The following is a 23806-nucleotide window of genomic DNA, read 5'->3' as shown; positions in this document are numbered from 1 at the left end:
TGAGAAAATGGGGTAACATTTAAAAAGTTCTGCTATTTTTTTAAGGCTATAGAGAAGGCTAAGAGAGTGTAAATGGCATGAATGAGTGAGGAGTATAGTACAGTTACAGACTCAATAGATTATTCTGTTTTGCCATAAAGCATGAGGAGAAGCTGCTCCCTTATGCAGGTCATTTTATTTGTTGTTGTTTATTGGGTTCTCTCTCTTACGGTTGTTAAGTGTTTTGTTTTCCCTTAGCTTTTCTCTTCCCCATTCTTGACAAGAGGACTGTGTATTATAGGTCATCTTTAAAATATTCACTGGTAGGGTGGCTATTTACCGCAAAAGATGAAGCTCTTAAGTTTGCCCAAAGTCAGCAAGTAAACCAGATGCTTAAAATCTGTGTATTAATAGTGAAGAATTTTTGCTTGTTTATGTAATTGTGAAGATGGAATTGATTGGTGGCACCATTACAGTTGGTTTCTAGTCTAACAACCTTTAATATTGAAGGTTATTTTTCATACTGAGAACCAAATTAAATTACAAAAAAAGTGTTAATTTTGCTAATGTTGAAAGTTACATATTTGAATAAAATGCTGTGCCTACCTGATTCTTGAGTACTTGCTAAATATTACTATCCTGACATATATTCAGAACCCCATGTGCAGTGTGGTCTTAGCTGTGTGTTTTATTAGCCTAGCAAGAAAACACAGTGCAGAACATAGGTTGCATGTGGAAGGTGACTTTGGTTCATAAGTTTGTCAAATCAAAACCAATTTTCACTTGATTATTCAAAAAATTTTCTCTCCAAAGAAAGGTATTTCTTTGTCAAATATCAAGTTGCTGCCTCCAGCTATTTCACTGGCAGTTAAAGGTGACCTGCAAAGGATGCTTAAAACATTAATTTTATACTGTTTATTGTTTCTTTATGATGTATAAAGGCCTGAAAAATATAAGTTAAAGGTTTCTTCTGCTTTTTTTATATTTGAAATATCAGGAATGTCAAGTATGATTTTGTTTGACTTTTTTGGGCTCTCAAATATGTTTCATGTGAACATTCTCACTTTAATTAAAGGTGCAGGACTTTTAAATTTTAACAGATCTCTTTTTCAACTGTGCGTTCATTACATACTGGAATTAACAAAAAGAAACAAGAGTTTTAAACAGCCTGACTAAAAATCCCTTTTCCTCATAGACTGTCAGTTCATTTGGTTTTGCTCAGTTCAGTCTCTTGTGATGTAATGATTTCACTATTTCAATAACTATAGTCTGTCCAGATATTCAAGATTTTCATTCCTAATGTAAAACAACTAGTAAAAAAATATTCCCATTCTTTAAAAAAAAAAAAAAAAAAGTGTCCAGGTTTTCTTTACCTATCATAAAGAAACAAAAAAGCACACAAGTCCATTCTTTTCCTTTGCAAGTCACCTTTAAAAAGAATTGAAAGAACATTTTTTTCCCCATCCTCGGTCTCAAAAAAGGTTAAATTTCATCTTAAGCCTTTTTTTAAAGTCACCTTTAGGAAAATTTCAGCCTGAAAAGTAAAGGTTTCAGAAAGTAATTTAAATTATAGTGAATGCTGCAACGCCATACTGTTATTGTTCCACCTCCACATCAATCACCAGTTTAACAGAAAAGACACACAGTTTAAGTACTGTACTCAATAAAACAGGCATAGTCTTGCAACTCGTATTTCACCAACATCCTAATGAAGTCAATAGAACTATTTGTGTTGTTGAGTAAGCATTACTCATGTAAGTAAAGCTGAAGACTATGGCCTTTATATTGTAATTGGGACAAAGTAACTGCACCATACACCTAAAATGGTCCTTTTATTTCAGGCATATCAAACTATTTGTACTCCAGGCATACTAGTATAACAATGACAAATGTGTTTTATTGCCATCTAGCTAACTCCCAACTTAAATGTATCATGACAACCACCAACATTTAAAAAAAAAAAAAAAAAGCTCAGCCTGATTTTCTTTAATTTACCCTGCAACAACAGGCTGAAGGTTGTTGGAAGTAAGGGGGGGTTACTTTAAAACGGAACTTATGGTATCACCATAAATTGTGTTTTGATACTTTGTCATAAATATAAAGGGAAAGGTAAACACTTTAAAATCCCTCCTGGTCAGAGGAAAAACCCTTTCACCTGTAAAGGGTTAAGAAGCTAGGATAACCTCGCTGGCACCTGACCAAAATGACCAATGAGGAGACAAGATACTTTCAGGGCTGGGGAGAGAAACAAAGGGCTCTCTCTGTCTGTGTGATGTTTTTGCCAGGAACAGAACAGGAATGGAGTCTTAGAACTTAATGAGTAATCTAGCTAGATATGCGTTAGATTCTGTTTTGTTTAAATGGCTGAGAAAATAAGCTGTGCTGAATGGAATGTAGACTCCTGTTTTTGTGCCTTTTTGAACTTAAGGTTTTGTCTAGAGGGATTCTCTATGTTTTGAGTCTGATTACCCTGTAAGGTATTTACCATCCTGATTTTACAGAGGTGATTCTTTTTCTTCAATTAAAATTCTTCTTTTAAGAACCTGATTGATTTTTCATTGTTCTTAAGATCCAAGGGTTTGGTCTGTGTTCACCTATGCAAATTGGTGAGGATTTTTATCAAGCCTTCCCCAGGAAAGGGGGTGTAGCATTTGGGAGGATTTTGGGGGGAAAGACGTTTCCAAGCGGGCTCTTTCCCTGTTATATATTTGTTAGACGCTTGATGGTGGCAGCAATAAAGTCCAAGGGCAAAAGGTAAAATAGTTTGTATCTTGGGGAAGTTTTAACCTAAGCTGGTAAAAATAAGCTTAGGGGGTTTTTCATTCAGGTCCCCACATCTGTACCCTAGAGTTCAGAGTGGGAAAGGAACCTTGACATACTTCATGCAATGAAGTTGCATTTTGATGTACCATTTTTTTCAGAGTATCATTGTACAAATAAATGACAACATTTTATGCAATAAAATTGCCCTGAACAAACGACACCTCTAAAGGTGGTGATCCAGCAAGGGTTAAAATTCAAGTTTTAGCTGCAGTAATGTGCAGAATACACAGTGACTCCAACTACCATGCTGGGGAGAGTGATGTAAGTGAATTTAATCTGGCCATTTGTCCAGCAAATGCCTCAGATCCCTAAATTGATATTATTGTTTTTGAGAAAAGTTAAAAAAGCATTCCAACTTCAACACATCTGCCACTCAAGCAAAGGAAGTCCCCACAAACGTTGCTTTGAAGCGATTCCTTCCCTGGGCCAAGAAAGGGGTATCCATTAAGTTGCCAATAAGTTATAAAGGAATCTCCATGCAGCCATCCTTTTTCAAGGAGGGTTGTTGCAAGAAAGTAATACAGAAGTGACAGGGGGTGAGTCCTAATATTGCCAACTCCAAGTATTAAAAATTGAGTCTCTCCCTCTGCCCCCCAATTCATGAGATTTAATTTAAAAATCTCAGTCTTTAAATTATATATCTTGAGTTTTTTTATTTTTCTTGTCTTTTGAGCCTGTTGGGTGCAAATTTTCAAGTTTTTTGAGGGTTAGAGAGTTACTACTTTTTTTGAAAGCAGTAAACTGAGATTTCTTCTTCTTCAAGCCCTAGGCTCTAGAGCCATAATACATATGCTAACACAATCAACAAGGTTTTAAGAAAATCACCAACTACCAGGAGAGTCGACACTGATGTCCTTCAAGTACATGAGCAGCACAGTCAGGGGTGAAGATAACATTAAGCACTTACCAGTATGGGGGCCTGGCTCTGGGCCCCCAGAAGGGTCAGAGCCTCAAGCGGAAGGGGTGGGGCCTTGGGTGGAAGGGCTGGGAGTCAGCCTCCCCTAGCCAGCCCATCCGTGCTGCCTAGCTTGTGCCATCAGGGGCTCCGGCTGCTGTTGTGGTCACGGTGGCAGTGGCTGGGAGCCCCGGGCCCTTTTAAATAGCTGGCCCCGGGGAAGATGCCCCTTTTGCCGCCCACCCCCACCCCCCCGGTCAGTGGCCCAGAGGGGCATAAGGGGCAATGACTTTAAAGTGCAGCAGGGTCCTTTGCTGCAACAGCGCTTTAACTTTGGCTGCGTACAGGCCAGTACCGGCGGCCACTTTTTACCAGTACGCCGTAGTGGCCCACTTTCACCCTTGGCTCCAGTGGGGACAAAGCTGGGACCAACACCTGTGGGGGAAATTTCACATAATGATCAGTGAGATATTTTTCAGAGTAACAGCCGTGTTAGTCTGTATTCGTAAAAAGAAAAGGAGTACTTGTGGCACCTTAGAGACTAACCAGTTTATTTGTAGCTCACGAAAGCTCATGCTCAAATAAACTGGTTAGTCTCTAAGGTGCCACAAGTACTCCTTTTCTTTTTAGTGAGATATTTGAATCAAAGATAAAACATTTGCAGCAAAATCCATCAGCCTGACAATGGGGGAGTACATGAATTAAAACATGACATGTTATATAAAAACAGGCTCCGCAGGAAGGAGGCCTCCTTCCCCCACGGTACTGACGCTTGGCAAGGCCTGCTAGACTCAATGCGTTGAGCTGTAGTCCCATTCAAGTAACTGGCACCTCTCCCCTCCCCCACTGACTGCAACGGGAACAGGATTAGCGTAGGGAGAAACAGGAGTCCTCCAAGAAGACCATAGATGGGAGGAAGTGGCGGCCTGACAAGCCCTGGCGCGAGGGCCCGCTCTGGCCGGGCCGATGCGGGGCGGAAGCGGTGAAGCCAGCGGGGTGGCCCGGAGAAGGGCAGGCGGTGGCCGCAGCGACAGGTGCTGCCCGGGGTGGGTGAATGGTTGTGGGGCCGGGGAGGATGCTGCGGCTGGCGGCGGGGCTGCTGGCGGCGGCCCTGGTGGCGCTGCTGCTGGACTGGTACAGCCCAGCGGGGCCTCAGCGCCTGGGCCAGCGCCGCCGCTTCGCTCGGGAGCCGGCCCCCGGGCCAGAGGCTTCCAACCTCTTCTGGGTGGTGCAGGTGAGTGGGGGCGGGGCAGGATCCCGGGCTCCGTGTTCGGGGCGGCCGGCTGCAGCGGGGTGCGCTGCCCTCTCGGTGGCCGCTGGTCTCAGGCCTGTAGGGAGGGGCAGCCTGAGCGTTACCATGGCGATGTCTCGGGGCGGGGAAGCGTGGCCGCTTGGCTTGGCGGCAGAGGGGTTCCCCTGAGGTAGAGCGGCGCGGCGGTGGCGTGTGCTAGCAGCGTGGCAGTGAATGGTGTGACGTCGGGGGATGTCATAGCCATGGTGATGCACGGCCATGAGAGCGAGGGATTAGAAGTGTTTGGTTGAAATGTAGTTCATTTTCAAAGTCTCTCAAAATGTCTGTCAGTTTTTGACCGGTTCTAGTGGTGATTCTGCCCTGAAGTTGTGAGGCAATGGCCTATATCATGGTGAAATGGTAGTGGCCTCCGGTGTGATGTTCCATGCGCATGTCACTCATGTTGTACTGGGGGAATGTTGTATTGAAATGTCATCATGGCGCAACATACTGAAGTTTTGCAGGCCCTGGAAGCGTTAATACTCTTGCAAGGCCAGGTTCCTGGATGCAAGATCTCTTAACAGCATTGACGTGTTACCAAAAATATCAGGATAGGTGCCAGCCCTGTGTTGAGGTGAGCAAAATGTGGCTCGTGGCCTCCTGTTACGTGTAGAAGTGTTTGCCAGGACCTGATGTGGGTTATTCCTCTATATAACGATGAGAGTGTCTGCAAGCTGCTCCTATTTATGCAAGTTGTTGCAGCTCTCAAGCTCCTGGCAAGTTGACAGTGTTGATCTTCCTTAGGCTAAATTCTGGCATCTTTCCCTTGGGAAATACTTTCCTTTTCCCAGTCTCTCTCACAATTAACTATAACTGATGGGGCTTGACCAGTTTACCAGACTGGATGGAGGACTATGTCTTTTTGTTTGAAGCAGATATGAAACATAAGGGAGCTCATCCAGCTAAGTCAAGGGTTAATACCCTAGGGCAAACTTTTTGGCCCGAGGGCCACATTGGGGTGGGGAAATTGCTTGCAGGGCCATGAATGTAGGGCTGGGGCGGGGGGTTGGGGTGTGGGAGGGAGTGCAGGATGTGGGAGGGGGTGCGGTGTGCAGGAAGGAGCTCAGGGCGAGGGGTTGGGGCACAGGCGGCGTGTGGGGTAGGGTGACCAGATGTCCCAATTTTATAGGGACAGTCCCGATTTTGGGGTCTTTTTCTTATATAGGCTCCTATTAGCCCCTCACCCCCGTCCCGATTTTTCACACGTGCTGTCTGGTCACCCTAGTGTGGGGTGTACGAGAGGGCTCAGGGAAGAAGGTTGGGGTGCAGAAGGGGGTGCACAGTGCAGGAGGGGGCTCAGGGCAGTGGTGCAGGGAGGGTTGCGGAGTGCAGGAGGGGGCTCAGGACAGGGGTTTGGAGTGCAGGAGGGGTGCAGGGTGCGGCAGGCGGCTCAGGAAAGGGGTTGGGGTGCAGGGTGTGGCAGGGGGTTGGGGTACAGGAGGGGTGCGGCAGGGGGCTCAGGGCAGGGATTTGGGGTGTGGGGTGCAGGAGGGGTTTGGGGTGAGGGCTCCAACCCGGCACTGCTTACCTGGAGCGGCTCCGGGATGGCAGCGGCGCGCACGGAGGCCAGGGCAGGCTCCCTGCCTGGCTGCCCTGGCCCTGGCCCCGGCCCTGGCCCCGCACCGCTCTGGGAAGCAACCGGCACCATGTCACTGCGGACCCTGGGGGAGGGGGCGCAGAGGACTCCACGTGCCTGTGGGTACCTCCCCTGAAGCTTCCATTGGCCACGGTTCCCCATTCCCAGCCAATGGGAGCATCAGGGGAGGTATCCACAGGCAAAAGCAGTGCACGGAGCCCTCTGCCCCCGCTCCTCCAGGGGCCACAGGGATGTGGTTCTGGCCGCTTCCCAGAGAAGCACCTCGTCCACAGCACCACGGGGGTGGCAAATCCGCGGGCCAGATCCAAAGCCCAGAGGGGCCGGATCCAGACCGCGGGCTGAAATTTGCCCACCCCTGCTCTAATGAGACATCAGAGGCGTTCTGTCCTCAATGGTGGTGCTGTTCTGGGAATTATATAACTGAGGGAAATGGTTAAATTCTTTTCTAGCATAAAAAATGAATATTAGTTATTACTTCTAAATATAATTAAAAGTTAAAACACTTTTTAATTCATATTGGGTTTCATATAAAACTTTCTAAAAATACCAAATTTAAGATTTTAGTGTAAAACTCATTGATAGCATCTGAACTGGGTTGTCATATCTGAAACCTTTCCTTGGCCTTCATTTTTTCTCAAGTCTCTGTTGTACAGTGCATATCCATAAGATTATATAAATGTTTAGATCCATTGACACTTAGTGTTTTAATGTGCACCAATTGTTTATGTACTTACAATAAATTCAGCTGAGATGTCCTGTGTTGCTGCTGCTCAGTTATACTCTTCTTTGTAATTATTTTTTCTTTGACTGTTTTGTAATGATTCATCCACTTTCATATCTATTAATAGGTTCCTGTGGTAATAGCTTCCTATTTATTGTTGATATGTGTTTTTGTTTTGTTTTTAATTGAGCTATATGCTACCTTTGACACTTCACTTTTATTCTGGTAAGTTTAGGGAAAAAATCTGCCCCTGTATATGCTCAGTAATTTACTAACTTCAACTGGAGCTTCTTGTGTATAACCAAGGTTCCCAAACTTTGTCCTCCTATTCTTCCTCCCACTCCTCTTCTATGGTTTTTCCAGATAAGTTATTTTAAGTTACTTTTCTTCAACTCATGCAGTGCTTGTTATCAAGGATTCATAGTTTGTCTTCAATAGATTAGTCTTCCAGAAAACAATTTTCTTCATGAATCCTGTGATTTGATCACTCAGCTGAAGGATGTGGGTGTTCTTTCCTTGCAGACTTGTATTCATTTCATTCAGTTTCCCAAATATGTCTGTGCTATAGGCAAGAAGGCACATCTTTCTTTGGTCATATAGAAAATCAGTGAATTCACTCTTTTTGCAGACCATTGCATATGCATGCAGCTTGTCTTTTAGTTCAAAAAATCATACCAGTGCATGTCCTCTCAAGAGCCTCTCAAGAACTTCAGTGTGGAGCAACACGTCATGATCGGACCCCATTTCTTCACACAGTTTTGCAAACAGACACTTGCGAAGAGGCTGAATCTTGATGTAGTTCATAATAGACATGACCTGGTGCAAAACTCCCCTAACTCTGGACTCAGAGCTTTAGATGCTAGGTGTTCTCTGTGAATCACACAGCAGAAGGATCAAATTTCTTTACCAAGGCACACAGACCTGCTTTGTGGCCTGTCATAGATGGAGCTCCATCTGTGCAAAAGCCCATCAGACGATAACATGGTATATTTTTGTCTTGCATGTAGCACATTGAATATCCCTTGTGCTGTGTCATGTCTGGGAAGAGGGAGAGAGAACCGAATGCCTTTGGGAATTGCACCTTCTCATTTCACATAAGCCAAGAAATGTGCATTATGGCCCTGAGTGCTCACATCAACTTGAAGAACAAAAGCAAATCTATTTTTTCAGGTACTCCACCAGTTTGTTTTCCTGATCTGCAGCTATTGCCTCAATCCTTTGCTTCATTGTGTTGTTGGAGACTGGTATGGCTTTGAGTTTGGTTTGCCTCTGTTTCCCACACATGTTCACCATATTGATTTGCAGGTGACAAAATCAAAGTCCAGTTGTGTGAGGCTTCTAGGCATGTGTGATGTAGTAACTCACCTCAAAGGAAGCCTAGAGCCTGGTCAGAGGCTGACATGGCTCTCTAGAATTGTGATTGTTGTTGTGAAAGAATTCTTTCCAGCGCTGGAAAAATGACCTTTGGTTTTCCAATGTGCTCCTTGTGAGGAGTTTCGTAATGTGACTCAAGTTTATTAGGTTTCATGTTTTTGCTAGATGACACTGTGTGACATTGCAGGCACTTTGGCATTTCTTCGTTCTTGACCAAAACACTGGTGAAGCCATACTCAAAGAAAGCCTTGTCGTATTTGCAAACATGTTTCTTTGCACTAGACTCACTGCCAGAGGTTTAAGCAGATACTCTGTGTAAAAATGAGTCCATTGTGCCTCTTATCACAAATGAGCAAGAGGAATTCACTGTTAAGCAAATGAGGCCAGGACTTAGGAAGACCCTGCATGGTGATACTAGGGCAGCACAGAGACAGTGACTTACAATGATTCTTTATCAAGTGCCAGCAGGGTACTCAGCATGACATAAAAGAAGATATAGGCCCCACCTTAAGAAGTTTACAAGCCACTGCAGATTCCCATGTCAGAAAAGGCTATCAAAGGCTCCTGCCTGCTCCAGCAGCCAGGATGCTCTGTTGATAAGGCTGCTGCCCACAGATAAGGAGCTTCTGTATTGAAGTCTCTCATCTGGCTGCTCGCATAGCTGGACAGTGCAAGTGTCCAAATTGGTGTTTGCATAGCCATCATGTCCAGAACTGCTCCACAAATGCCACCCCATGAGGCCGCCATTTTGATCTACAAAATAGTGGCCTCTGCACAGTGTGACCTTGCACACACCATACATGTGAGGTAACACCATGAAGAGGCCACAGTTTTGTAGACAAAAATGGTAGCCTCCTGGCATAGTGATTGTGGAGAAAGTCTGGCCAGGTTCAGGGGCAGATTGCATTGTCTCTCAGGCAACTCTGGCCTCTTGGACCCATGATCCCATCTGCTGATGGCGTGACCTCATTTGGGGTACCCATGGTTTGGGAACCTCTGAACTAACCTCTTGAGTCCCTTCCAGCCCTTTGTTTCAGAGAGTGTTATTTTGCAGCTTGGCTGCTCTCACTCAATCTAGGCTAATTAAAGAGGTGTGAACTCAAGTTACCTACACTGAAGTTATCTCTGCAGAGAGAGTTTTGTCTTTAATTTCAATAATATTGAAATGTTCCTGACTTTCAAATATATCTTTACTAAATCTGCAATCTTATCAGCCATGTATAAATCTTTAACAGCTGCTTTATCATTAACCCGCTTTGATTAATTTCCAAAGGCTAAATCCAAAAAGCTTCTGATCTTGGGGGAAATATGCTCCTGGCTCCCTGGTGATTCCACAAGGCTAATTCCAGGTCAGTGTCTAGATATAAATCCACATGATCAGTATTCTGGCCTTTTTTACAGCCCTTCCTTTATCTGTATGAACACTTCCTGCTTTGCTTTCTCCTGCTATCCTGCAGTTCTGTAAATGTTTCCTGTGACATGTCTGACATTTCTATATTAGTTGTGCACTAGTCTAAACTGTCACTTATGTTATAGATATTTTGAATATGTGGTTTGTTTTTCCCCCAGATGGAATCACCTCCCTCGTCCACATGGTCACTCCTCCAGTTCAGCTGTCATTTTGGCACATGTTGAGATTTTTCCTTCTCCCATCCCTGGGATCATCTGTGATTCTCATGGAGTCCTGAGGCTCTCCATAACTTTCAAATCTTTTTACTTCAACAACCTCCATACTCCACATTACAGCCAACTTTCTTTTAGCTAAGGAGGACTGAAACTGATTCCTTCCAGTGCCTGGTTATGTCACTGCTGTGTAAAAAAAAAAAAAAACACTCCTTTCTGCATAGTGCTCCCAGGCCCTGTTATATGTTCATGATTATTTTCAAGGAGATAGCAGGGAGTGGTTCTTGTTTGCATTCCGGGGGACATTACGATATATACGTTGAGTAGGGAAAACTACTTTTTTTTTTTCTTACCATAGGTCAGTAATGCAGTGTGTGATAAATGTGAGGAACACATACACAAAAAGTCAATCTTACATCAGCATATTTTTAAAAAATAAAATATTACCTACCTTTAATTTTTCAGCAAATAAGTGACTAAAAAGTGAGTCTTCATTTTACTAATATCAGTTATATCTCACATGTGATGACAACAGGACTAGATGGAGAGAGAACTTTGAATTAGACTCTCATTTTGCAGTATGACTTTTTTGCATCCCTGATTTAAAGGAAAACTGCAACTTATTTTCATTAGTGTTATCACTTTATTTAGGTGTAAAAATGAGCAAATTGCAGATTCAGTAGAACTTCATTACTTCGCACACCGAAGATGACAGTTTTGCTGCACTTCTCAACAAAGGTCTCATTGAGCTGTTGTAGTGAGGTTTCATATTACTAGGACCTCATTATTTTCACAAAATATTTATTAGTATTTAGCATCAAACGTAACATGTCAAATAATGAATATGGTATACTTATGATGTATTTATTACCTTCACTTTTTTATTGTGCTATCTCTTTACACTCTAGTTCATTCATTTGCAATCAGCATGCCTATCATTAGTACAAATTAGTGAGGTTCATAATATTTTAAATAGATATGAAATATAACACATATTATTTGTTTAATATACATTTATCTGTCTTGGGGTCAAGTTCTGATATAGAGAGAGCTCCCATAGAGGTTGGTGGGAGATTTTCTTGTATGAGGACTGCAGAATCAGATCCCAAGACATAAGAATTCTTATCATTGCAGTCTTCCTTCAAATGGCTGAAAAGTAGAGAGGAACCTATGACTATTTTTTATTGTTTTGCACCTCAGCTGCTTTTTAGATTAGCTATAAGTGTTTGTGTGAGTTTGGTTCTTATAAAAATGAACTAATAACTTAAATTAGAGCCTGATTTATTGTCGTCAAGTACTGTGTAATCTTCCAAACAAGGCACTTCAGTCCTAACCTGCCTTATGGACAAATGGCCATGAAGAGCTATGAAATGAACAATCTAATTTTCATTTGTGAGCTATTCAGGATTTGAACACAGGTCTCCTGAGCTGAAAGACTAATGTGTAGTAATCCCTTATATCTAGCTTAAAGAAATGTGATTGAAAGTCTTTGCTGACAAAATGTAACCCTTCTGCCTGTCAGAGTTGGCATCAACAAGGGCCGGGTTCAGTATCTAGGGGCTCCGTTCCAATAACACAATGCACAACCGGCTCGAGCCCCCAAACCAGTGACCTGGGAAAAATATATACCACCCCCCCCGGGCACCTCTAAGAGGCAATACTTCCCCTCTTGCAAGCACAGAGTCTGAGTGTAGCAAAAGCATTTTAATAACCGAGAGAAACAATGTGGCATTATGTTGGGGAAACACCACCAACAGGATTCATAACACAAACCATGAGCAAAAACCCACTCCAAGCAAATTGGGCCGTGTTCTTTCCGTTTGGTTCTTGAGTCCAGCAACCCAAAAGTCTCCATCTCTGGTGAGTCCAGAGTTCAAAAGTTCATCTGGAGCGTTTTAACCCCCCCCCGGCCTGTGTGGAAATGGGGGGTGGAGAGAGAGAGAGAGCCTCTCCGTGGGTTTCTGCTGCAGCCTTCACCTCCAGCTGCTCCTCTCCTCTAGTCATCCAGTGAGCTGCTCCGCCAGCTGCTCCTTCCCAGTAGCCATCCTGCAAGCCACTCTTCCAGCTGCTCCTCTCCAGTAGCTGTCCTGCAAGCCACTCACCAATATATCTTCAGGGCCCCTACTACTTAACACTGTACTCAGTGATTTCAGTTCTTTAGTGATTTCAGCTCATAATAGGGGAGCCCCAGTGCTGGTGTACCATTGGCCCAAAGTGAATTTAGCTCTGCAATCTGTAACCAGGTTCCTAGTGGAATCAAAATTAGCTCTGCTATTACACAGTAGAGAGAGGAGGCGATGCAGCTGGCATTTAGGGCTCTCAGAAGAGGCCCATACCACAATGTACAAATGCCTGTCCCCAGCCTATCTCCCTTCACTGAGTTTTGGAACCCATGTTCCTTGCCTGGCGAGTGCTACTTAGTTGATGGCGAATCCCTCCACCATAACAAAAAGCCAAGTACAGTTCCACTGTCCTTGATTCACATAATCAGGATAATAACACTTTATTCTTCCTGCCTTAATAACAGAGAAACTGGGGATCCCACAGCAGCCAGCGTGACCATCTAGGCGGGGTGGGTGTGCCTATGCAAATGAGATCAGCCCGCAAAGTTCTTTTCCACAACCCGCCACAACTCACCACCAGATGTCAGGGTAGAGCTCATCCTGACTCTGCTTACAAAAGTAAACCATAATTCAAACAAATTTGTTCTGTCTGGTCTTTTTTCAGTCCTATCTAACCTAATAATTTTCAAATGTGGAATTATTTGAATGTCTTGGTTCAAAAGAAAAGCTGCCTTCAAAATATATAAAAGGTCTAGTAATCCCTTTTGGGTAGCCCTCACATTGATGAAGGCATTTCTAATTAATCCAGTACACTTTCTGTTTAGTTGTTTTAATAACCGTCTTTGTCATTCTTGAGATAAGACTTGTCACTTGGTCTCTGCATGGGTGATTTTTAGAAATCTTTGAGTAAAGCTGCTGGAAAATTATTTGTGTCCTGCTATGAAACTACTAATTTATTCTCAAGTCCTGTTTAGATGGCTCTTGCTTTGCAAAACATTTAGAGTTGTTTCTGGCAATGATCTCTCCCTAAATATATTTTTTGGTCTCTCCGTCTGTGATACAATACCTTTATCCAATATATTCTTTCTGTAGGTATCAGACATTCACATCAGTAGGTTTCGGGATCCCAAACGAGTTCCTGACTTCGAAAAGTTCTGTTCTGAAACAATTGATATAATTCAACCAGTGCTTGTTCTAGTGACAGGTAAGCAATTCAGAAATTATATTTCTCTACCTATTGCCCCTTCCTTGGTAATACATTCAGGTTAGTAAAATGTCTAACTTCTCAAAGTAAAATGTCCAAGCTTAAGGCATCTTAAGCAATGAAAATCAAATTGCAGCTGAAAAAACAGTTGTCAGTCCAAGAAAAGATACTTCCCTATGCCCAGCAGAATTAGCATTGTTTTAATTTATTCTACAGGTGCAAGCAGAAGGTTAATAGTGAATTTTTAGTGCTCATCATCACTGACTGTAACTAGGTGGTGCACATATTGGGTGCATTCTGAAGTTTTCCTTACAGTTCTGCCAATGCACATCAGTCCTAGGTCTCAGTACAGATCCTATCAACTCATTCATACACAGGCTAAAAACAAGCATCAGATTTGGTGGTGGAGTTTACTATGTCTGTATTCTAAGGGTAAAAAGAATAACCTCTGTTCAGTTATATAACTTTTCTGTAATTGTGAGAACTCATTTTTACTTATTTGCATTGCTCATGTTCTTTTGACCATATGTCATATCAGGACAAATAAAAGAGACATAAACTGTTTATTTAACTGTTTTGCCACAATTATCAATATGGATCAGTATTTGTTAAATGATCTGAGGAGACTTTGCAGTAACAGCTGTATGAAAGACTCCAGAATCTAAGTGCTAGCAGGGTCACTAAGTAGAGTTTGTACCGTAAATGAATATCTCATTTGTTGAGCAAAATTGCTTCCCAGACAGCTTTTTGCATAAATTATAGCTGTTCAGAAACATTTTAATCTATTTTTAGAGATAGTTAAACAATGTGCATCATTTAAGTAAAGGAAGAAGGGTTTAAAATACAGACTCCTAGGGAAAGTAAAATGAAAATGTGAACAAAGGCGACAGGAGACACACCTCGTATTTTAATCAGTACTGAAATGGGCGATGGCTGATCCTCTATACCAGGAAATGAGCAGTTAACTTGGTGACAAGATGTTTTCATTATTTGTAATTGAGGATTCTGCCTTAGTATTTTCAAAATGTAATGCATTTTTGTAAAATATTTCTTGCTTGTAGGCAAGGATGTGGCATTAAAGAGTGTTGCCATAACATGTTAAACACAAGTTTGAATGTAACTGATACACTATAGGTGGCCTGCCTTTGCTAAGAGGGCTTTACCTTTACAATAATAAATCTAGTACCAAATGGCAGTAGGCATTAGAATGTGTTCACAGAAGGCCTGTCATTGTGTTGAGCGTAAGGCACGTGCACTGAATGCTTGCATTATATAGCTCTTCTGTGTGATTTATGAAGAATGAAGCATGTAGTTCAGTCTTGGCTTTGTGCACTTACAGGTGATTTGACAGATGCCAAAACAAAAGATAAACTGGGCTCTGAGCAGATTGAGGTGGAGTGGCAAACTTACCAGTTGATCCTGAAGAGATCAAGAGTCATGGAGAAAACCAAGTGGATAGACATCAAAGGGAATCATGGTAAGAGAGAGCCAAAAAACTAATAGTTTAATGAAGCAGCCAAATAATCCCAGGAAATAAGAAACTTAATCTAGTCAAATGGAAGTTCTAGGCAACCTTCCATTTTAAGATGCTAATATTCATTAATAAACTGATATATGTTATGAACTCCTAAAATATGCTTGCCAACTGAGGGCCCAATTTGTTGAAGTCGGTGGAAGTGTTTTTGTCTATAGGGATTGTAGGATTGGGCCTTTAGAGAACAAGGAGGAAGGCTTTCCCTTGCTTCTTGCTGCTGACTGGCTCATATCTGAGTAAAATTTTTAAAGAAACTCACTTAAATAAACAATCACATAGATAGGTCTAGCTCCTGACGCATAGAAGGGATTTCTGAAGGAGTTTTTGAAACACTTCTGCAGTTTTCACAAATAGCACCTTCTTGACCAATTAAAAAACTAAACTACCTTAGTTTCTCTACCTCCACTTGTAAAACATTTAGTTTATGACTACTTTGTTCTCTTTGATCTTAAACCCAAATGAGCAGTCAAATTATTTCCAATGCTAAGTTAACTGCAGCAAAAACGGAAGCATATAAATAAATAAATAAAAAGGTTAAACTTTCAAATACTGACAGGCTCTCTGGTCAGTTTACAAAGTTCATTGCACCAGGGATTTTTGTTTGGTAAATGTTTCCTTTAAGTTTCTTATTGTGAGACTAAAACTGTTTTACAACATTGAACCCCAGTAAAACAAATTACACGGAAGTGAATCTTCTGTCAGGTTGTTACCAGAGTGTCTCTTTATCTGCTCCCAGTATGAGAGTCGTTGCTCGGTGAGAGAGAATGAATTCTGCCTTTCCTCTCATCCACTTGGTTATGTAGCCTCACAATTTCATTAGTTTCTACGTTAGCTCATTCCCTTGTTTCCACATGGTAGGAGTCTTATGTAGTTAATGAATTTAGAGATGAAACCTGATGTAGCTTTCCTCTTAGGAAAGGTATTGGTTATATCCCTGAAAACTACAATGTGGAGTCTCAACAACTCATCACTCTCCTGACAAGAAATTCCTTGTGAAGGGAAATTCAGAAACATACTGATCACTGATAAAGGACTGTACTGAGACTGCATGGTGCATTCTTCTCATTATTCCACAGTCCTCACACCCTGAAGATCCCTTGTCATAGTGAATTCCCTTCACTGAGAGGGGCTGGACATGTATCTCTCAGAAGACTTTCAGTGCTTTTTCTTCAGTTGTCAAGAACATTGCTAAGGATTAATCTGAGATCACCCAGATTAATTTTAATTGGTGACTAATTTATTTTCTGTGTAAGGAATGAGTGTAAGTGCAAATTAAATACTTAGGAACACCTGCTCTTTCCGCTCTCCATGTTCACATTTATTTGTTTATTCAGTCTCCTCACTTGTTCTCGTTCAATCTCTCCCATTCCTACCCACTCTCCTAAATTCCAATATGTTCACTACTCTCTCCTTTTATCACTGTTTTCCTCTCATTTGCTCATTTTCCCATCTTCCCATTCATTCTCTTTTCCCTCATTCACATTCTCCCTCATCTTATCTCTGTCCTCTTTTTTCCTTCTCCTCCCAAAATCAACTGTTGACCAGCCATCTCTTTGTGGGATGCAGCTGTTCCTGGAGCTCTTAGCATTTGTCTACACTTAAAGGTTTTTTCTGTAAAACTAGTTTTTTTTCAGCATAAACTGCCTTGTGCCCACACACACAAGTTATTTTTACAGTTTTTCTGGCTTTTTATTCCACTTTAATTAATCCACTTAGGAAGTGACATAACTTATATCAGAATGAGTTATTTCAGTATGGAAACCAATTCTAGAATCCTGCGAGAAGGAGATTCGCCAAGACAGCCAAGAACTCTTTATACGCCCAACCTGAGCCAGAGACCCAAGCACAGACAGGGCCTGAGATGGCTCCTGAGACCCAGGCATTAAGCACCCAATGTGCCATTGCCCTCGCAGAGAGAGCACTATCAGTTGTTCAATGCCTGGCAAATCTCTGAGGGAAGTGAAAGAGGACAAAGGAGGAGACAGTTGCTGACCTAGTGACAGCATCCCAACAGAGCGCCAAAAAGACAGAAGATTAGAGGGAAGTTTTCATGCTCCAGAAAAAAAACGAGAGAGAAGAGGACAGGGATTAGTCAAGGGAATATACCGAGAAAGGGACCGTCAAGGAAAAGATGTTGGACGTGATCACAGAAGCAGACGAATCTACTGGAAAACAATATGTTGCTTGACTCATGCCCAATAATCCAGCCTAGCCGTAGCCTGCAGTCTGTTCAGAATACAGGATATTGGGAACACCTTTTCAAGGCTCCGGTTAGAAGGGACAGTCCCTTCCCATGCTATTCCATCGCTCAAGAGAAGGAAAAAGCTACAAAACCCACCTATACATTTTTGTGACGCTATTTGCATAAAGATGTGTGAACTCAGCACTTGGAGCATGTGTGCCCTATTTCCAATGGTTTTAACTTTGTTCTGTGTTTGTTTAAATCAATAAAGGCTTTTTATTTACAACTCTGCTGAAAATTTCATTGAGGTACAACTCCCGTTTAATAACCTCCATTCCTAAATAATATCATCACACAAGAGTATTAATTTCTTTGGTTACATTACATTTTCCTCTGCTACATCCTGGTCTCAAAGTAGGAGTACAATTCCTCTTTGACCAATTGGGGCATTTTGCAGAGGCACCATCACTGGATGATGATAAAATTCTACAAGTCTCTTCACTCCTGACTTAATGAGGCACTTTCCCTTGCTCTCGTAGATGTTGTTCAAAACACAGCAAGCAACTATAACATGAAGCAGATATTTCTCAAAATGATCCAGCCTTGTCATACGACACCAACACCTTACCTTCATTCTTCCAAATGTGCACTCTGTTGTTGTTCTGCAGCTGCTCAGGAGTTCCTTTCTCTTATTCAGGTGTCCAGTAAAAGGCTTCATAACTTCAGTAAGCTGTGTCTCCCAGAATGACAGGAGATCACAACATTGTTAATGTCCATAATGGTCTTTGGAGCAAAAGTCCCATTTTTTTCATTGCATAAAGTGGAAATGAATTCTAAAGATTATAGACCTTTTCAGACCATCCCACATTAGTGGCCGCTATACAACTCATAGCCCCAATCATGCAAATCCATCAACCTCGTGTGCATTGCCTCTGTGCATTGATGTGGGTCATGCACAACCTCTTAATAGCAGCACAAACCTACATGACAGCAATCCTGAAAATTGATCTACCAGTACCAAACTGGTTAGCTACTAACCAGTAGCAATTGGGGGTGGTGGGCCACTAGGTGCTATTAGACATGCATTTCTCTGTGCTGATGAAAACTCTGATGTTGGTGTTCCACCATTGCTGCTCTGTGGTGAGCTCTACACAAATCTCTAAGAAAGTAGTCTTCTGTATCCTGAACTTCTGCCACCACTGCAGGTCATCCTAGTTCTGCATTACTGTCTTGTCCTGCAAGTTGGTGATAGTTGGCCAAGCTCAAAAGTGGTGCTCCACTGTGTGAAGCTGCTCCAGGAGCAGTTACTTCATATAGAAGTAACTGCTCAGTTTCATTTTTCTCCTGTAGCAGTATCCATATGGCATCAAGGTAGCTATATTTGTGGCTGTCTTCCAACTTATATGGCTATATGACTGCCAGTGCATTTAGAGCTCCCACTGGCAAAGAGGGAGATGACTCAGCATAGAAGGCTTCTTTCTGTGGCAGGAACTGCAGCTGGGCATGCATGTAGCTTAGGAGTTGTTTGCAGCAAACTGGGGTATAAATCTAGCCTGTTGCAGACTAAGTGTCCATTTGGACCTTGTTGCCATGACTTTGTGTGCTTGCCATGCATGCTTGTGTGTTTTGCCATGCACTTAATGTGCGTTGACCTACCGCGCTTTGTAAAGGGAACAGATTAAAGCACATTGGGAAACTATTAGTGTGTGGCAGCAAGTTCCACACAGACACTTAGCGCATGGCATACTAGTGCTGAGTAGATTTACACACCAGATTGTCATAAACTAAGTGTTTGTATAGACAAGCCTTTAGAGGGAAATTTGCTGGTGACCTAACCAGTCTCCAGAGGTGAAATGCTAGCATGCTAGTCTATCACCGAGACTGGTGGTTTGAGCTTGTCAGAGGTATGATCTGTATCTCCAGATGCATATATACAAAGAGCTAAAGGAGGCTACTGGATCCAGATGATTTCACATGGCAAGCAACAATACTTCATGAATTTCAATGAGAATAGAGATAAGTTACAGTCAGTACAATCTGCCAAAGCCTGCTGAGACTGCTGTCCAACAGTGAGCAATAGAAGACTCAGAGCAATAGTTGGCTTCATCTGAATAGTCTCTTTTCTTTCTCTTTCACTACAGATTCTTTCAACATTCCACACTTGGACAGCATCCAAAATTACTACAGGTACTCTTTTTTTTTTTTTAAATACCTCACTGAGTCCATACATTCAAGAGTAAAGTGAATTGTGTTGTGGACAGGGAATAGTCTGTTTTTAGCTCACCTCTGCCAAATACACATCATGACCAATTGATTTTTTACCAGCATAGGGCTCTGTTTGGTTTTAGTCTTCCAATCTGCCCCTATTAGCCACTAGCATTTGAATGGGCTGCTACAGAAAGCCAGAGTATCTTTTGCCCACCCTTTTAATCTCTCCCTCCTGTATGTTTTGTAGCTGTGCCTGTCGCAATGCCTGTAACAATTCTTGCCCTAACTAGGAAGTGCTCAGAACATCATGTATTCATTCTCTCCCAGAGCAGACCAACCTGTGTGCCATTGGCATTTTAGAAGGATTCCCTTATCATCCTTTTCATTTTCTAGTGTTCCCTTCTGCATCACCAAGAATATTTACATCTGCACAACAGGAGGGACCCTACCTGAGCTGGTTCATCAGCTCTGAGGGAGTTAAGAAAATGAGTATAGACACAGGTGAGAGAAAGAGAGAACCCTAAGGAATAAATTGGAGATTCAAGTATAAAGCTTTCAGTGGGATGGTTCAGGAAATGTACAACCCTATAAATAGCAACTGATGAAAGTCAGAAGAAAATCATTCTCCGTTAGTAAGTTGGACGACAACAATGCATTCGTAGGCTAGAGGTGTGAAAGATACATAAGTGCTTAAACTCTGATTCTGTCAGCCTCCTAGGTAGGGTCTTCATTGTTGCTAAAATTAGCCTGAAGTCTTATCTGGCTGTTGCCTCCAGGTCCTTCCTCTCTCACCAATCTCTCATCTGAATTTAGTGATGCTTTCAACTGGGCTAACTGAAACAGCTGGAGGATGTAGGTTAGAACACGGGTTCTAATTTCACTTGGGCTGGGAACCCACCTTCATTGCAGTGAGAGCACAGGCTAAATCACTAGACCGTAGATAGTCCTCCAGGGCCTTCCCACAATTCCTCCCATGTGCCAGAAGGACAGATGAGTGTTCCCACAGTTCAATGGGAAAGAATCAGAGCAGCTGAGCTTACTGTAGCACAAAAACATGGGCTATGTCCTCACAAATCTTAGTGAAACACACAGAGGATACAGCACCATTGAGACCTGGTAGCTTTGGTATGGCTTTGCAGTCTTGCTCTTTACCTCTGGGGTAAGCCAGCTGCTCAGAACAGGGAACAGAACATGCAGGCTACCTCTTCTGTAAAGACATTGTGACGGGTTGGGTCACAGAAACCCCCTTGGGACTGCCACCTGATGTGCTGAGACTACTTCTGAGCCCATTTTCCCTGTCAGCTTGGGACTTCAGAACCCTGACTTGTTGAGCCAGACACGCTAGCCTGCTGCAAACACAGACCCAGGTCTGGACCACATCCCTGAAAAGCTGCAGACTTAACTGAAAACAGCTTAAGAAGTGCTCCTGTCTCTAGCACCTAGATACCCAGTTCCCAATGGGATCCAAACCCCAAATAAATCCATTTTACTCTGTATAAAGCTTATACAGAGTAAACTCATAAATTGCCCACCCTCTATAACACTGATAGAGAGAGATGCACAGCTGTTTGCTCCCCCAGGAATTACTTACTTACTCTGAGTTAATTAATAAGCAAAAAGTGATTTTATTAAATATAAAAAGTAGGATTTAAGTGGTTCCAAGTAATAAAAGACAGAAAAAGTTACCAAGCAAAATGAAACAAAGCATGCAAGTCTAAGCCCAATACATTTAAGAAACTAAATGTAGGTAAATCTCAACCTCAGAGATGTTCCAACAGGCTTCATTCACAGACTAGACTCCTTTCTAGTCTGGGCCCAATCCTTTCCCTTGGTACAGTCCTTGTTCCAGCTCAGGTGGTAGCTAGGGGATTTCTCATGACTGCAGCCCCCTTTGTTCTGTTTCACCCCCTTTAATAGCTTTGGCACAGGGCAGGAATCTTTTGTCTCTGGGTCCCCAATGCACCTTCTAAATGGAAAAGCACCAGGTTTAAGATGGATTTCAGTACCAGATGATATGGTCAGATGTCCTGTGAGACCCCCAAGCCTTCCCGGCCTGACTCTCAGGAAGGTTTGCAAGTAAACAGAAGTCATCTGTAGTTAATTGTCCTGGTTAATGGGAGCCATCAAGATTCCAAACCACCATTAATGGCCCACACTTTGCATAATTACAATAGGACTCAGAGTTATATTTCATACTTCTAGTTTCAGATACAAGACTATTACATTTATAAAAAGAGGATGACCACACTCAGTAGATTATAAGCTTTGTAATGATACCTTACAAGAGACCTTTTGCATGAAGCATATTCCAGTTACATTATATTCACACTTATTAGCATATTTTCATAAAATCATATGGAGTGCAATGTCACAGACATATCCTTACTGAAGGAGATTGGAAAAGCACAGAGGAGGAGAGACGATGTTGAATTCTGCTCTTTAACTTTGAGCTGACTGGTTTTTATGGAATTATTTTGGCACTGGGTAAATTCCTTATTAAGTAACTGCATTTAGTTCACTTAACAGCAGATTGATATTCCCATATATGTTTTAAGCATACATGTCTCTGACCTCACCTGCTATACACCAAGACTAAATTTGGCCCATACACTATAAACTCCTTTGGATCCATCATTATAAAATTATGTAAAGGTGCTATTATAATTCCAGATAGTCAGTTTCTGAACACTCCGGTGTTGGAGGTGGAGTGAGGGAAAGAAAAGTTTTTCATCCTTAAATATAAATTACTTTTGTTTTAGTAAATTTTTGTAACTATGTTTAGTTATCTTGCTGTTGTGGCAGGTCCTAAAGATGAGACTCCTGGTTCCTCCTGTATTGGACTGAAAAACTGCACTGAAATCCTTAAACACTGTTAAGCATCAGTACAAGGCATGCTGTTATATTGAGGATGAGGCTCATTCATCGGGTGTCCAAATTAAATAATATTAGGCTTAAGGGGTGGGGAATGAGGGAGAAGGAGATGGGAGAGTAGAATGAAGAATTATGGAGGCATTTTCCTCAAATTAAACAGGACTAGGCAATGATTCAGAACAATAGGTCTTTTGTCTGGGTCAAAGGAAGATGAATCCCCTGCCTCTGTAGACTTCCAAAAAAACATTGTTTTTGTTGCACACCTTATAGTACTATAGCTTGCAGGATGTTAAAAACAAAAATAGGGGAGAGGTGGGGGAGTATGTTTTTTCTCAGCATTACATGCTTCTGTTAAGTGTTCAGTATTAAAATTGTAAAAGGCAGCAATTGTACTTAGAATGCAAAGATTTAGCAAAATGATGTGATTTTTTTTTTTAACTCAAGAATGGCAGTGCCTATTATTTCTCTGCCTCATGAACACAGTGAGGGTAAAACTCAGATCTGTTCACCATACTTTAAGTGGGAGTAAAAACAGAGCCTTCTTAGGGTGGCGATATCAAACTCCCAGATTTTTCTTATTGCAATTCATGAGGTGCTGTGTTAAGGCAATCCTTAACAATAAGTTTGGTAAAATAGTCTTATGTAGTATTAGAAGATGATCATTCCAATTGCAGTGCTGATACATGCTCAGTAAACTTATTTTTAAGGTATTGTTTTTTTCTTCTCTTCAGCCCTAGCTTTCTGGCCTTTTACAATTACTTTAATTGGTGGAGGTTACAAATTCCGTTTTCTGGGTGCATTAATTGAACAGAACAAATTATATTCCTTATTTAAATTGATGGACACTTTAGCCTGTACCTACCATGGGACTTAGAAAATGCCAGAATTAAAAACAAAAAACTCAGCTAATTGTAGAATTTTGCACAATTATAATTTAGATGTCATATAGAATTTATCAACTTTCATTTGAGCATCTTAATAAATGCCATTGGCTGGAAGATTGACTTCTTGTCCTAATGGAGCAAAGCACTAAAATCTCTTTCAAGAAGATGACACCTTCATCAATCTTTATTTAGAACTCAGCAATGTCTAGTGTTAAGGACACCTGTATACCAGGAAGAAACATTTATTCTATACCTCATTTCTTTATGACAAATTAGTATAATGCCTTGAACAGGAAAATTTATTTCCATCTCTCCCTATTTTTAAAAACCTCTTTTTAAAATAAATTAATTCCAACACTTGTATTAAGTAATGTGAAAAGGAAAGCTTCCCATAAGGTCTGAAATTTTTTTTTAAAAATCTGCTTGTATTTTACATAAGAAATTCAAGTCTTGTTTTTCCTGTGACTCTGTGGGTGACTGGAGAACTGGTAGGATTATGGTAGCACAGCAACCAGGAAAGTTAAACTTGAGTGAGAGGGGAAGTTATTTTTATTCAT

The 23806-nt window shown here is 41.8% G+C and overlaps 1 protein-coding gene across 11 annotated transcripts in view; it reads left to right on the top strand.

Annotated features, from left to right (window-relative positions):
• Window positions 1-23806, top strand: part of TMEM62 (transmembrane protein 62) — a 57463-nt gene that overhangs the window by 7576 nt on the left and 26081 nt on the right. The window contains exons 1-5 of one of the 11 annotated variants that reach the window (XM_037900371.2): window positions 4631-4931; window positions 9954-10029; window positions 13459-13570; window positions 14910-15047; window positions 19428-19473. In XM_037900371.2, coding sequence (XP_037756299.1) covers window positions 15008-15047; window positions 19428-19473 — 86 coding nt within the window. In that variant the 5' untranslated portion in view covers window positions 4631-4931; window positions 9954-10029; window positions 13459-13570; window positions 14910-15007. Of the gene's footprint in view, window positions 1-4597; window positions 4932-5252; window positions 5563-9953; window positions 10030-13458; window positions 13571-14909; window positions 15048-19427; window positions 19474-19975; window positions 19996-23806 lie in introns of those variants that run through there. The other 10 variants (XM_037900372.2, XM_043548682.1, XM_037900369.2 and 7 more) reach the window with 10 other exon arrangements.

Source organism: Chelonia mydas, chromosome 6, assembly GCF_015237465.2.
Source record: "Chelonia mydas isolate rCheMyd1 chromosome 6, rCheMyd1.pri.v2, whole genome shotgun sequence".
NCBI lineage: Eukaryota > Metazoa > Chordata > Testudines > Cheloniidae > Chelonia > Chelonia mydas.
Note: the sequence above shows the minus strand (reverse complement) of the source record. Positions and strands in the feature narration are given on the sequence as shown.